Here is a 16,189-nt window from a genome sequence, read left to right as displayed (position 1 = left end):
ACCACGGCCTCCACCAGACTGAGTCCAGTACAACTAGATGGTGCCTGGCTACCACCACTGACTGCTCTGACAGGGATCACAACAGAGGGTCCCGGACAGAGCTGGAGAAAAACGTAGAACAAAATTCTAATTCACAAAGAAAGACCAGACTTGCTGGCCTGACAGAGACTGGAAAAACCCTGAGAGTATGGCCCCCAGACACCCTTTTAGCTCAGTAATGAAGTCACTCCTGAGGTTCACCCTTCATGCAAAGATTAGACAGCCCCATAAAACAAAATGAGACTAATGGGGCACAACAGTCCAGGGACAAGGACTAGAAGGCAAAAGGGGACAGGAAAGCTGGTAATAGGGAACCCAAGGTCAAGAAGGGAGAGTGTTGAGATGTCCTGGGGTTGTTAACCAACATCATAAAACAATATGTGTACAAACTGTTTAATGAGAAGCTAGTTTGTTCTGTAAACCTTCATCAAAAGTACAATACAAAAAATAAAAAAATGTGGTGTGCATTTTACGCCTGCAGCACATCTCAATTTGGACTAGCCACATTTCAGGGCTCAAGAGCTACATGTCTGCGACTACTGTGTTGGCAGTACAGCTGTAGAACACAGAGGCGACACCAATGTGATTTTTTGTAAGAATCTAGGTCTTTTGGAAAATAAAAATATTACTGGGCAAGTGGTGGTTCCCCCAATGACCTGAGGGGAGAAAAACATTTAGCTACACAATCCTGGATTGTACTCAAGGATACCAGGGCTTTTTATTTTTTGAATCACCACTTATTTCTCAAAGTTTCTTTCTTTCTTTCCTTTTTAAACAACACTTGATTTGGCTTAATTCCAGTTGTTACTATACATCATCTTAGACATGAACTATTTAGCCTTCTGCTTTACTTGGCTTGTCTGCAGGCTACTCTGTCCCCAGGAACCCTGAGGAGCGAAATGTAACTTGTGACACTGCTTCTACTTGACGCTGACGTAAAAATGGCTAACCTCTGACTCTCGAATAATTTGTTAGCCTAAGATTTGGTGTTTATTTTATTCACCTTGGCCACTTCAGACCAACTGAGAGACTTAAGAACAATAAACTTAGGTGGGTTTTCTTTTTTTTGGAGGGGGGATGAGATGAAGTCATGTGTTTCTGAGAAAACTAAACAGCAGATGGAACCTCCAGTGCAGGATTAGTATTTGCCCTGTGTGAGGATTCCACATATCTGCAAATGCCCACAGGTCAAAGGAAGCACCATTCTTGTTTCAACATTCTGTGATGGTTTTCTTCTCAGAATATCAACCATGAAAGTGTACCCAATGTTTTTCCACATTTCCTGCAATGCAGCTTTGTAACAATTTACAAAATAGTATTTGGAATCCCATAGCTCAAAAACATCCATCAGGATTTTTTGTTCATTCACGCATATACAAATGTTTAGACTCTCAAAGTGATTCCACTGGACTCAAATGAAAAATTCGTGGGGACAGTATAACTGTGCCTCATAACTGAGAACAATTATCTACCAAAGACTAAGGGCCAAGCATTGAAAAGAAAAAAGTGTACATTTCAGTTATAGTACCTCATTCTTTCACCATTCATTAAATAAATATTTATAAAGGGCTTCCAGTAAGTAAGTGGGACTTATTATCCACACCACTAACCACCGAATACAAAAGAAAAAGCAAAGCAAAGGAAAACCAAGAAAGAAATCATTCACAAAACTTTCAGCCATTTTCTGTTCACTTCTAGATAGCATGTTGAATAAATGGCTATTATATTTGCTAGATTTTGCAAAAGTAGTCACATCTCATTCTTAATTGGAATTATTCCATTAAGAACAAAAAAGAAAAGGTTTCTGATCCAGATGTAAAGAAATTATGGGAAAAAAGACAAATGGGCCAATCCTATAATCTCATTTATTGGCCACAGATAAACAAACCATGGTTCCTACCCAGTAATTTAGTTTGATCTTGTCAGGAAATTGAGGCTCAATGAAGTGAAATAACTTGTTCAAAATCAAGTAGGTGGCAAAGCCAAGTTTGCTGCCTGCCAATCAAACATTCCTTCTACTCAGCTCATTGTTGCAAATAAATCTGCAGTCCAAATGTTCGGCAAATAGAAGCATTTTTGCTTTTTGTTAAAATTGAATTTCAACTTACAACAGCTAGGAAATTAAGACTGATTATAAAAGATCTTAAAATCTTTAAAATATTATACATGCTAAAGGCTCAATGTGAAGGGTACATTCACCTACAAAATGTCCCATTACATATGTTAACTACACTGCATATGTTAATAAATAAAATCCCAGCTCACAGCGAACCTACGGGACAGAGTAGAACTGCCCTATAGGGTTTCCAAGGCTGTAAATTTTTATAGTGCAGTTATCACTCAAATCTATTTTCTAGGACTACTCTCAAAGGAATCAGTAGGTAAAGAAGAACCACCAAAGACTGTAAAGAATGGAGTATATGATTGGAAATTTAGTTTTCATTAGTCTGAAAAGAGGGTAACAGTGAAAAACTAGAGGTGGGGAGAGCACTTACAAGGCTGTTATGTTAGTCCAGATTATGTGCTGTTAGGTAATTTCCAGCTGTAAATGTTCAGAACAAGGAACAACTCAAGCTAAGTAAATAGTATAAGCAAGGAGAGAGCTCCAAGAGAGCCATTTTTTCCACTTCTGCCTTTTCCGGAGAGTAATTCAGAGGTACAGTAATTCCTGCCCATTAGGTAGAGCACCATGACTCACAAATGTCCATGGCCCTGACATCTTAGAACACAGAAATAGTCCTCATTCAACCAGGACAGGACAACAATAATTCCACTGTTCATTTAGATCGCCTTTATGGTCTGCAAAGTTTTTAAAGGCCGCTGAGAATGGCTATTTGTATTTGGAAGCAAAGTCATCGTCTAGGAAGATTTGGGGTTATTTATGTCACTGATTGATCTGTTCGGTCATTCAACAGAACAATTGGTATGAATCACATAACCCTGGGTGAAGAGCAGATGAGTTGAGCTTAAAAGGGTGGGAGAAGTCACAGTCGTTCAGGGACAAGTCCTGCTTCCCGTATGTCAGCATCTCGTCCTTAGAGATCTGGCATTCTCTAGAACTGGCCACAGAGGGAGCCTAGTAAGAGTTCTACCACATCAGGTTCCCCTTATCTAGGACCTGTTTCAAAGAAGATAAAAACTCTGTAATTGTTGGACAATGACCTTGAAATATCTTCTGTTATCATAAGTGTTTTCAAGTTATGGTCCTTTTGCATAATATGGACCATTTGCTAATGTGCATATTTACCAGTGAAGTTCAGAAAGGTATTGAGAACCAATCAAAACTAAAAGAAATGTATTCACTTTGAAACGTACATGTAACATAAGACACACCTGTAAAGAACACTATAAAAAGTAATGAAAGTAATGGTATTTCTCAGACATTCAGAACTTTGTCTTATAACACAAAGTACTAAAGTCAATCTCCCCAATGCTTTGAAAATGATAGCATTTTATAATGAATCATTTTCAATTCAAGAACTTTCAGTTTAATATTCAGGATACTACTGAGCAAATAGTGGGTACTCAATAATCACTGAATTAAATTCTGTGGTCCATATTACTAAGATAATTCAGGGTAGCCTAGTGAAAATTAGGCAATAGATCTAATGAGATTTAACTTTAAGTCAAACAGATATTTAAAATAATCCTTTTTCTACCCTCGGTCAGTTTTTCAAGAAATGCAGCTTTAGGAGAAACTTTTAAGGGTATCTGGTATAGAAAGGTGGCTGTTTTGACTTCTGAAATAGACATATAGTTCATTCAGACTCTATCTGCACCCCTAAAATATAGTTTTGACATCTTAAATTGACTAACAAAACGGTAATAATATGTATGCTCTGATCATCCTCCCCTGAGTGCTATTTAACTTCCAGCATCTGTAGCTTCAGTTGTTCTTAATGTGTCACAGAAACCCTAACTATATTACCTTTCTCTGCGATTTTGACTATTCTTTCGTCTTTGAAATTCAATCTGTAGACTTAAGACAAATCCCAACTTACACTGACCTACAGCACAAATTCCCTTTAAAGACAAAAAAAAAAAAACCCTACACACAAAACATATATACATACGTAAACACACAAACATGCCTTGATATTTTATTCTACTCTTTGAATAAATCATTTTTAAACTATTCTTTCCAGAAGGAGCAAAATAGATATTTAAAGATAAAATGATGCAATGATGTTATCTCATTTAAACCAATTTCAAAAGAAAAAGTTCAAATAGTCTATAAGTACCTCATATCCACTGAACTTAAATCACTGCTGCCTTAACATGTGTCCCTGTTGTTTATACTTTGCAAGCATACAAAGAAATCATCAATTTTATGTAAAATCAATACAAGCCTTTCATAGCTAGTTACTAACATTTTGAATTTCAATTAAATATACTGCTGCCAAGGTTTAGAAATGTAAATTAAATACTCAGGAGATGCAAGTGAGAATCACTACTAAGATTTTCTAAATGTTTAAGAAACCTCTTAATCTCAACATGTATTTCTAGATTCTCACTGATTCTCCATTAAATCAAATGTCTAAATTATTTCTAAGGTGGTTGTGGTTTGTTTTTGTTTTTTAATAACTAATGCCCAATACAAAAATTTTTACTCCCAATAACTAACTTTACAGCAGCCCATAACTGTTTTTGGTAGATAATATTCAATTTCCCTGGAAACTGTTTTGCTTTAAAACAAAGGACAGGAAATTGTAAACATTCTAGAATATGGTTTAAAAAAAAAAAAAAAAAATACCGTACCAAAGTGTAATTAACTAAAGCTCTTGCCCAAAGATAATATTTTTCTTTCAAAAGAAATCACTGCACAGAAATCCACTTTAGGATATATATACATTTTCCAACTAGGTCTCAGTCATCATCCTGTTATTTTTTTCATAAATGTTTCTGAAACAAATAGACTGGCCCATCCAAGAAAAGCAGGTTGTATCTAAGTGTAGAGAAATCTCTAAGCCTTGAAACACTGAGGCAAGAGTTCTAGTTCCAGAAATGGTGGAACAGCTTGTATCAGACTAACCTTCCTACAGGTAACAATTAGGAACTCAGGGGGTGTGTGGGGGATATTATCCTTAATTCTTCTTAATAATTGATAGTCATCCCTTAATTTGGTTGACCAGTTTATCCATGAGTGAGCCTGAGCACATTTATCCCAGTCCTCCCTCCCCTCTTCTAGGTTATATCCAGAAGAAAAAAATTCTTTCCTGGTAGCTATCTTAGGAAACAGAGCACATCCTTGCTTATATCATAGGATGGAACTAGCTCCACACGGTCGCCTAGCTTCATGTAACCAGGAAATACCTACTCAATAAATGTTTAATTCTCTTCTATTCAACCAAAACATGGATTGTTTTTATTTAGTCACCAAATACAAATACATGAAGAAAAAGCTCATAATGCTATACGCAGACAAGAACAGACAAATCTGCTAATTATTATTCCACTTTGAGAACATAAAGAATTGCTTTATATAATAATGATATACTCATTTAATCCTTACCTTCTTTCAGAGCTTTATCCATATTATGAGAAATTACTACCCTTCTAGACTGAACTGACTCCTGTGAGTTTCCATACACAGGACTCTGAAATGCAAGGAAAAAAAAGATACAAATTTCTAAGTGAAGCAATCATTTATTAAATTAAAACCAAAGATATAAAATACCACCTAAACCACATTAAGATAATGCTTGACAGATTATAAAGCTGTTCTAGAAAAGTAAATAAATGCTTAAGATTAGTGAAAACATTTTTTAAAATTAAGAAAGGGTTTTCTCTACCAGATATCAAAACCGTATGACACCAGTGTAGCAATAAACAAATCGACAGAACAGTACGGAGTACAAAAACAGATGCACATATATATGGAAAGAACATCGTAAAGAAAGAATTTGAAATCAATGAGAAAAACACAGCATTCAATAAATAATGTTGGGATAATTTGATATTTACGTGGGAAAAAAGGTTAGATTCCTACCTCACACTTCACACATAATAACTTCAAATTGATTAAAGGGCTAATTTTTTAAAAACTAAAATAGTATTAAGAGGAAATAAGGGAGAAGCTGTTTACGATCTTGGAATGATGAATGCCTCCCTAAAATAAGATGCAAAATCCAAAAGTTATAAACAAACAAACAAACAAAAAACCTGACAAATGACTATTTAAAACAGAAAACTCCTACATAACGAAAACACTATACAGCAAAATATAAATTATAAACTAGGATACATTATCTGCAACACATGAAACAAAGGACTATTATTTAATACACAAAGAGCTAAGAAAAAAGTAACTCAAAAGAAAACCAAGTAAAAAGATTGAAAAGGCAAATCATAAAAGATACACAGATGACCAATAAATATATTTTTTAAATGCAACCCTATTTTTAATTACAGAAATGCAAATTAAAGGAATGCGACACTATCAGAGAGCTAAAGGGGCTAAAGACTCACATATCCAACACTGGCAAGGATGCAAGGAAATGTCATTTCCATACACTGCTGGGGGAGCATCTATTTCTACAGGCTTTTAAGAAGGTAATGATACAAACGTTGAATAGAGCATTACAACAGAACTGTAGGAGTCCAAATTTAATAAGCTGACTATTAAAAAAAAAAAACCAACAAGTGTCTAGAATATACTATGTTTTATTATTTAAAATCCTTGCCTTAAGGTTTTTGTTCAAAAACTAAAAAGTTGAATATAATTTTAAAAAAAGACAGTACACAATACTGGGGAAGTCAGCACAACTTGACCAAGCAAGGTCACGGATGCTCCATAGACACATTCAAACTCCCTGAGTGACCAAGTTACTGGGCTGAGGGCTGGGGACCATGGTCTTGGGGGACATCTAGCTCCACTGACATAACATAACTGATAAAGAAAATGTTCTACATTCTACTTTGGTGAGTAGCATCTGGGGTCTTAAAAGCTTGTGAACGGCCATCTAAGGTGCTCCACTGGTCTCACCCCATCTGGAGCAAGGGAGAATGAAGAAAATCAAAGACACAAGGGAAAGATTAGTCCAAAGGACTAACGGACCACAACTACCGCAGCCTCCACCAGACTGAGTCCAGCACAACTAGATGGTGGCTACCACCACCAACTGATCTGACAGGGATCACAATAGAGGGTCCCAGACAGAGCTGGAGAAAAATATAGAACAAAATTCTAATTCACAAAGAAAGACCAGACTTACTGGTCTGACAGAGACTGGAGAAACCCCAAGAGTAAGCCCCACCCCCCAAAAAAGAAGGTAACCAAACCACATATATCAAAATTCTAAAATTCTGTCCTTTGATTCAGCAATTTCACTTCTAGGAATCTATATAATAGAAATACACATATTCAAAATAGTGTATGTACAACAAATCTCATTGCCATATTAATTATAAGAGCAAAAAACTGGAAATGACCCAAATGTATATCAATCGTCAAACAATTAAACCAGGGCTTCGAACCGGTTCAAACCAGTTCACAAAAAGTGAAACCAGGAACAGACCTGAATTTTTTACAATTTGGGTGATTTGGAACAATAACCAGAACAAGAAAAATTACAGGGAGAAGTCCTGGAATGGGAGACTTGGAAACGGCGTAGTGAGGCCTTTCAGGAGCCTGATGTGTTAGGCTGGATTATTGTCAGGAGTATGGAGAGCAGACAGGTTGGCCGCCATCTTTGAGCCTGGCACTGCTGTTTCCAACGATGGGCAAGAGATTTGGTTGCTATGCAATGTGTACACTGCCCTTGTTTTCTAAGAGGGAGATTAGGTTTCTAGCAGGGCTTCAACTGTAATTTTTCCTGTTCCAGTTATCATTCCAGTTCACCCAAATTTTAAAAATTTGGCTCTGTTCTGATTTCACTTCCTCGGCCATGACTGAACTAGGAAGAACTGGTTTGAAGCCCTAAATTAAATAAATTATGGTACATTCATGCTTTAGAATATAACACAGTCACTAAAAAAGAATGAGTTGAGAGTTATATATATCTTCATGGAAAGCATCCCATGATGGGAAAATGTTTGGAAGTACATATACTAAACAGTTAAAAGTGATTTCCTCTAGGCTGGAGCAAAGAATTTAAAATTTTTTAATGGTAAAAAGATACTGTTTGGCAAAAAAAAAAAAAAAAGAAGGAGAGAGAGAGACAGAATATGTACAGAACTAAAATCTCACTATCTGGGCTAGTAAGACTACAATAGAGAAAAAAAATTGTTTTTAATTGATCATATACCGAAGTAATCGAAAGTGTGTATCATCTAATTGGGGCCTACATGATTAATTTTGGAGGAAAAAAGAAACTGAATAATATTACAAACTGTAGAGCATTTTTTTGTACATGTGAAAACGACAGTGCCTAACCAGTATTACCAGTCACAGAGGAGATAACTATCTTACTATCACCCTCATCCAACAAACAAGCATGAGGAAATCGCTTTGTTCTCAGGCAGGCTACACCAGCACGGCCACAATCATTCCCCATAGATTGGGACAGCCCAAATGAGTATTTCTAGTCCTTGGCTTAGTTTCGTGCTCTCTGCGGATCAAGTGCCATTTTCATTGCTGTTCATTCTCATTGTTACTAAAAACAAACAAACCAAAAGCCATAGCTTTAAGATTCTTCACTAGGAACGCTTTTAAAATCCTTAAGATATGCATATTACACCCATGAAAGAGAAGACATTCCTTTATACTATCAATTAACATATAACACTCAACACTTTCCCAAGGAATTAAAAAATTTAAATAATTGTAATAATATACAGACAAAAGCCATTTAATGAATAAAAGAAAAAATATACTCAACCATGTAAAACAATTTTCTAGCCTCTGGGTAGCTCTCTATAAAATTAAAAGGACAGCATATTTTATTGTAATTCTTAAAAATTTTATTTAGCTGATTAAGAGGAATTTTAAAATTCTAGTGCTTTTTAAACACCAGGCAGATATTTAAACAATTTATAAATTTTTGACCACTTTTTAACTAAGTTAGATACTTCTAGAGAGCTATACTGATAAATAGGAGCCCCTGGGTAGCACAAACGATTTAGCACTCAGCTGCTAGCTGAAAGAGTGGATTTTCAAGTTTACCCAGAGGCACGTGGGAAGAAAGGCCTGGTGATCTACTTCTGAAAAATCAGCCACTGAAAACCCTGTGGAGCACAGTTCCACTCTGACGCACATGGGACACCATGAGTTGGAACGGACTCTATGGAAACCAGAACTGATAAATAATCACAATCACAACTTTTCAAGGTTTTGGCAAACAACCTGGCTATCGTTTCCCAATTACAGCTATGGTGTTTTGGTGCACAGTATCAGGTGGTGAAACCAAAGCCAAACAACATGTATTTGAGAAATTCCTCAGTTTGGGTTTTTAAAATGGAAACTGTCTTTCAGGGCGGTGGAGAAGCAAGTATGAATGTGAAGGACAACTCACGTGTATCTGACAACACATGTACGTGTAAGCATATTCTCAAACATATTTTTACAACTTCCTTCAGAACTTTAAAATTTTTTTATTCTCACTTTTTTTGTGTCCCCTACTTGTGGTTCTACTACATCTTGCCATGTGTCTGCATATTTTTCTTATCTCTCCATACTTACATATATAAACATCTGTCATTACTGACTGTCCACGAATAAGGCCTTTGTTCTCTCAAGTCAAAAAGCTTATGAGAATGCTTTCTATTTTGGTCTTACTTCAAGCAAAAGTTCTATTATTTTTTCAATCTGATTTTCCAGTTTTGTCCTGGATTCCCACCAATCTTCCTACCCCACCTCCCCACATGGATCATTGGCCCTTATCCCATATCCACAGCCTGATGAGAGTCTGTAAGCAAGGAGAGCCAAAAAACCAAACCAAACCATTGCCGTCAAGTCGATTCTGAGTTACAGCTATCCTACAGGACAGAGTAGAACTGCCCCACAAGGTTTCCAAGGCAGAAATCTTTACAGAAGCAGACTGCCACATCTTTCTCCAAGAAGCGGCTGGTGGGTTCAAACCGCCGACCTTCTGGTTGGCAGCCAAGCACTTTAACCACTGCGCCCAGGGCTCCTCGTAAGGAGAGCAGGGAAGATAAAAAAGAAAACATCATGAGGCAAAAATCACTGGGTGACTATGGATTTAAGGATTTAATATTTACGGAGCCAGAATCTCCCATGTCTAAACTACTACATGAGTATAAGTCGGCCACTACAGACTCTACTTCATTCAAGTCACTAAAGATCAAATGTACTAATCATTATCCCAAAGTAAAATTTCAAAACAGTTAAACAAATGCAAAATGTGAATAAATTCCTGTGACCCAGAGGACAACGAGCAAAAATCACCTTCATTTTCCTTCTGTTTACAGGTTTGAATGAAGAAACTCCACATAAGAGACTTCCCCAAAAGACTTGTAAGGCAAACACTAATTTCCTCTGTCTGCACTGGCACAGGGCTCATTCCTCAGTTACAGCCTACCTCTGCCCACCAAGCCACTTTCTAAAATGCCGGTTTTAGGAAAGATGGAAGAAAAATGTGTGTACTTCTTCCATTATTACAAATGATAAGTGATAGAAATATTTACTACCTAGTCCATAAATCAGACTTCGCATGCAGTCTGACCATTGAGCTCCTGATTTAAGTTTTCAGTATGATCGCACACTGTTAACTCATAAGAGCTTTTGGTGAACCAGTGTGACTGTTACATAAACAATACACTTTATTTTTTATTTAACTAAAATAAATGAAGTTTGCCTTTATTTTAATGCTCAAACCTAGCTTAAAACCAGCTTGTCAAGATCATTTTTAATCGCGAAGTAAGTTTTCTGCAGAGAGAAAATGAGAGGTCTCAGCATACAACTGTTCATTTTAAAAAATGTTTTCCAAAGACAGGGCAAAACCGAAAAGCTTTTCTCGAGTGTATGTAACTAGATCCTCAGCATCAAGAAGAAGAGGCAATTCCTGAATACATATCAGCTTTCTGTTTATTCCCCAATAATATCAGCTTTTAGTCTATAGCCATAATACACTCAAAACTGTCTGTGTCAGAGCTAGAGGTATCGTCTCAGGAGGAAAGAGCATCCAGAGAGAATCTGCACCGAGTGACCTGGGTACGCTGACATCATTAGCGCTAAACAACCAGTAGCTATCTGGAATCCAGCCAGTACACATACCTCCTTGTGCATTGTTTTTAAGTACGACGCTGCTCACTGTCGCTTCCTGTGGGAACACAGATGGGGTGGGAACAGCCAATCCATGATTTATAACTACTTTCGTGCCTATTACCTGGACTATTCAACTAAACAAATGCCTCTCCCTTTCCTACATATGTTAATTTTTTGTTTTGTTTTGTTTATTTTGAAAAGAAAAATAGCCCTACAGAGTTAAAAAGGTGATGGGTGTAATTTCCCGTAAAGTTACTGAAATGGCGATTTATCTGACCAAAATAAACACAATTCCTAGAATCATCATCACTAACCACATGAGGAGTTGTCACATGCTGAGCCTTTCCAAGTATTCCCAGAGTCTGACAATCTACTGGGATCCCATGACTAACGTTCTCACTCTTAAATTATGTTATTCTCAAAACCATGGTTCCTTCCAAACCAATCATATTCTGCTTCAGCCTTGAAAACCAATTTTTTCAAAAGCAAAGAACTGAAAGAACCACACATATCCTTCCTCAGAAGACAGAAATGGGCTGAGAAACTTGGAGGTCTCATGACAAAAGACTGTGAACACGAGAAACAGGTCATGCCCAACCTAAAACCTGAGCAGTCGTGTTAGAGCTAGGAGGGCGGCAAAGCAGAGGAGAAAGACGGGGAGCTCCAAAGTCAGACAGGCCAGGGCCCTGTCATTTACTAATGGTGGATCCTCAGCCCAGCCACTTCCCTCTCTAGCTTACTTTTTTTAAGGGGGTTAAAAATACCTCAAAAGATTAGATAACGAATGTGTACACCAATTTCCACTGCAGCACTACTCACTATCCTTCTCCCTTCAGAAAGCCAACTACTCAGCCATCCAAGTAACCAACCAATTAACCAACAATCTAAATGTTAGGTGGAAACAATGTAAATGTTCATCAACAGATGAATGGAAAAACAAAATGTGGTACATACATGGCATGGAAAATAAGCCATACAGAGAAATGAAGTCCTGATGCATGCAATAACTTGGATAAACCTTGAAAACATCATGCTGAGTGAAATACGTGAATCACAAAAGGACAAATACTGCATGACCCCTCTTACATTAAATAGGCAAATGTAAGAGGCCAAAGTTCATTAGTGTTCATGGGGGGGGGGTTCCTTAGGAGGACTGAGTTTCTGTTAACGGTGGTGGAAGAATTTGCAAACAGTGGTGATAGCTGTACCATATGATGAACATAATCTCTGTGAATTGTACGTGTAGAAAATGTTCAACTAGCAATGTTTTCTTATACATATTTTTACCACAATAAATAAATAACAACGGGGGTGGGGGGACAACAGGGGCCAGGTAAGCAAAAAAGGGAGTGGGGTTGCCAGCACTCAGCACTTCAGGTGTTCTGATTTTTTTTCAACAAAAAAATTCAAATCAAAGATTTTAGAGATCTCCAACTAATTCAACTTTTTTCTAAACTCTGTGGGCCTACATTGTTTGTGCCAAACTGTGGGCCACATTCAACTCATGATCAACCAGCTGGTAAACCATGGTTCACACAAAGCACTTAGCAGAATGCCTGGTGTGTGGTAGCATTTAAACGATCGATATTATTAGTAATAAAACTCAAAATGTTACCAACTTTTAACAAATTGAGAGTTAATTGGTTGGTTAGTTAGATGGCTGACTGGTTGACTTTCTGAAGGGAAAAGGATAGCAGAAATGAAAGCAAGAAAAAAGGGCTGAAAAGTTGAGCAACCAGAGAAACAAACAACATAATTGTTGTAAATTCTTTGTATCATTCTTGAAATTATGCTGTTCTTGAAATAATTTTGCCTTTGGGGCTATACATTATACAGAGGAAAGTATGCATTTACTGTGTGTGTGCCTTTACACTTTCTATTACTGGTGATGTTTTTAAGTATCCAAACAAAATCTGAGTTGATCAGAAGGCAATTTCCTGGATTGTGCTTTATTATGGTTAATCATGAACTAATCTTGTTTTCCTTATCTATAAGGAAGCTGTCAAATATGTACACTGAGAGATTATCATATAAAGAGATCCTAACGATAGGACGTAGTGATACTTGTATCTTTTTTCCCCTCTAAATCAAATATAATTTCTATTCTACATATAAGAAAGAGAAATTATTCTTTGAAATTCTAACTACAAATTTTCTCATTGCTGTTTTTCCAGATTTCAAACATGCTACAATTTCTCTTAAAAATAGTACTTCTAATTATATAAATAGCAGAGAACACATTCTACAGTATAGATGTAAAGGATTAAATTCATCCATAACACCATCATCCAGAAATAACCACTACTGACATTTTGGTGTATTTCCTTGTAGTCAGGGAGTCCAACACTTACTGACTAGCTATACAACCTTGGTCAAGTTATTTAACTTTTCAGTGCCTCAATTTCTTCATCTATAAAAGAGAGATAACAATAGTACTTACTTCTTAGGGTTGATATGAGCATTGAGTTAATACACATGAAACACAGTACTGCCTGGCACATATCAATAATTATAAATTATTATTACTGGGACTTTTTCTATGCACATACTTCTTTTTAAAAAATTAGGATCATAGTGTACACAGAGCTCTTTAACTTGCTTTTTACACTCAATGTTATACCATGAGCTTCTTTCATGTAATCAAAGGACTCTGAATGTACTATCTGAATGGCTTATACCATAATTTACTTATCCTGTTGTTGTTAGCTGCCAAGTAGGCCCCTCACTCATGGCAACCCCGTGCACAACAACCATTGTGATCCATAGGGTTTTCATTAGCTGATTTCTGGAAGTAGATCCAGGCCTTTCTTCCTAGTCTTAGTCCGGAAACTCCACTGAAACCTGTTCAGCATCACAGCATCACGAAAGCCTCCACTGACAGACGGGAGCTCTGGCTGCTCATGAGCTGCACTGGCTGGGATTAGAACCCAGGCATCCTCCATGGAAGGCAAGAACTCTACCACTGAACCACCAACACCCCTTTAATCATTCTACTAGTATACATTTGGTTTGCTTCCAGCTTTTTGTTGTTGTTGTTGCTATTTTATTCTTTTTTTTAATTTTTTTATTGTTGTAGTTTAAGTTTACATTTCAAGTTAGCCTCTTATACAAAAACTTATACATACACTGTTATGTGACCCTAACTGCTCTCCCCACACTGTGACAGCACACTCCTCCTTCCCACCCCTGATTTCCCATGTCCACTCAACCAGCTCCTAACCCTCTCTGGCTTCTCATCTCACCTCTGGACAGGAGCTGCCCATTTAGTCTCATGTATCTACTTGAGCTAAGCAGCACACTCTTCACGAGTATCATTTTATGTTCCACAGTCCACTCTAATATTTGTCTGAAGAGTTGTACTCAGGAATTGTTTCAGTTCTGGGTTGACAGAGTCCAGGGGCCATGCTTTCTGGGGTTCCTCCAGTCTCAGTCAGACCATTAAGTCTGGTCTTTTGACTAGAATTTGAGTTTTGCACCCCACTTTTCTCCTGCTCCATCAGGGACTCTCTGTTGTGTTCCCTGTAAGGAGGGTCATTGGTGGTAGCCGGGCACCATCTAGTTCTTCTGGTCTCAGGCTGATGAAGTCTCTGGTTTATGTGGCCCTTTCTGTCTCTTGGGCTGATACTTCCCTTGTGTCTTTGGTGTTCTTCATACTGCTTTACTCTAGGTGGTCGCGACCAATTGATGCATCTTAGACGGCTGCTTGCTAGCTTTTAAGACCCCAGACGCCACTGACCAAAGTAGGATGTATTGTTGCTATTTTAAATGAAAAATATTTTCATTTCTATGTTACTGGTCTAAGTATAGTGCTACCAAAAAATGTTCTAAAAAGTACTAAAAATGTCTATGAAATGTAGAGTTGGTATTTGGGCTCTGACGTCACTCAAAAGATCGTGTACCTCAAGAATCTTCTTGTGCTTCAAGGAGAGCCTTCTTTCAGTCAAGAAGAAATTGTAGAAACAACAGGCGGTGGGAAAGCTCTGAGAGAACGTCAGCTCTGAAGCACAAACTATGTGAAAGTGAACTGGAAACATCCCTTTCCAGTCTCTTGGACCAACCCTGACCATGTACCTTGAAGCCCAACCCTGTGCAGGACAGCTCTGCTTGTGTGAGTATTCAAACAGGGAAATGAGTAATGGACAAAGAGGCAATGGGCAGGGGCAGGCCAGGGCTTCCTCTGTCCTGAGGAATACTTAGACAGCAAAGTCAACTTTGCCCCCAGAAATATAAATCCCTATCATGGTTTTACCCAGAATGAACTTGGCAAGAGACGAACGCTAGATCAGATCATCAGTAGCTTCTGTAGCTTATTATATCATTTACCAAAGTGTGTGTTGTGTTCAGGCTAAAGGCTAACACTGCCTGCATGCATCAAATGTTATAAATCAGGGTTCTGTTTACATTCTATAATGAAAGATAGTCATCAGTTAAGATAGATCCTGAGACTTGATCCTATGAAGGGATATAAAATCAGCTGGATCTTTTCTCTGAACAAATGTGAAATTCAAATGTGCTTCACGCTGGGGTACCTTTCCCCCAAGCACTACTATGACAAAAGCATAAGACTTCACATTACAGTGGCAAGAGCAAGCACTCAACTAAGAGCCAGAAGAAAGCAGGCTACAGCTGATGCTCTGCCGTTTACTTGTCAAGTTATAATGAACACACCCACTTCTCTGAGACTCATTTCAGTTTAATAATAATGTCTGTCCTACAGATATAAAAGGATGATTATATATCTCAAGAAAGTTAATATATGTAAAAGTGCTTTAAAAATTAAAAAGTAGTATACAAACATAAATTGTTACTATGACTCCAAAATCCATAGTCTAGATTTTTCATTGTTAACTTACTTCCCAAAGAATGATTATACTTATGTGGGATTAGTATTATGACCTTTCATGCTTTCAGATTTCACTATCACAAATCTGATTCTTTTAGTAATATTTCTTGGTTACTAATCTGCTTTCTAAGGGAAAAATGAAT

At 37.3% G+C, this 16,189-nt stretch overlaps 1 protein-coding gene across 3 annotated transcripts in view; it reads right to left on the bottom strand.

Annotated features, from left to right (window-relative positions):
• SNX25 (sorting nexin 25) overlaps positions 1 to 16,189 on the bottom strand; it is a 133,843-nt gene that overhangs the window by 97,243 nt on the left and 20,411 nt on the right. For all 3 annotated transcript variants that reach the window (XM_023737208.1, XM_023737207.1, XM_004382764.2), the window contains exon 2: positions 5,552 to 5,636. In XM_023737208.1, the coding sequence (XP_023592976.1) occupies positions 5,552 to 5,573 (22 nt within the window). In that variant the 5' untranslated portion in view covers positions 5,574 to 5,636. The remainder of the gene's footprint in view (positions 1 to 5,551; positions 5,637 to 16,189) is intronic.

The sequence above is a fragment of the Trichechus manatus genome, unplaced genomic scaffold, assembly GCF_000243295.1.
Source record: "Trichechus manatus latirostris isolate Lorelei unplaced genomic scaffold, TriManLat1.0 scaffold00099, whole genome shotgun sequence".
In the NCBI taxonomy this organism is placed as follows: Eukaryota; Metazoa; Chordata; class Mammalia; order Sirenia; family Trichechidae; genus Trichechus; species Trichechus manatus.
Note: the sequence above shows the minus strand (reverse complement) of the source record. Positions and strands in the feature narration are given on the sequence as shown.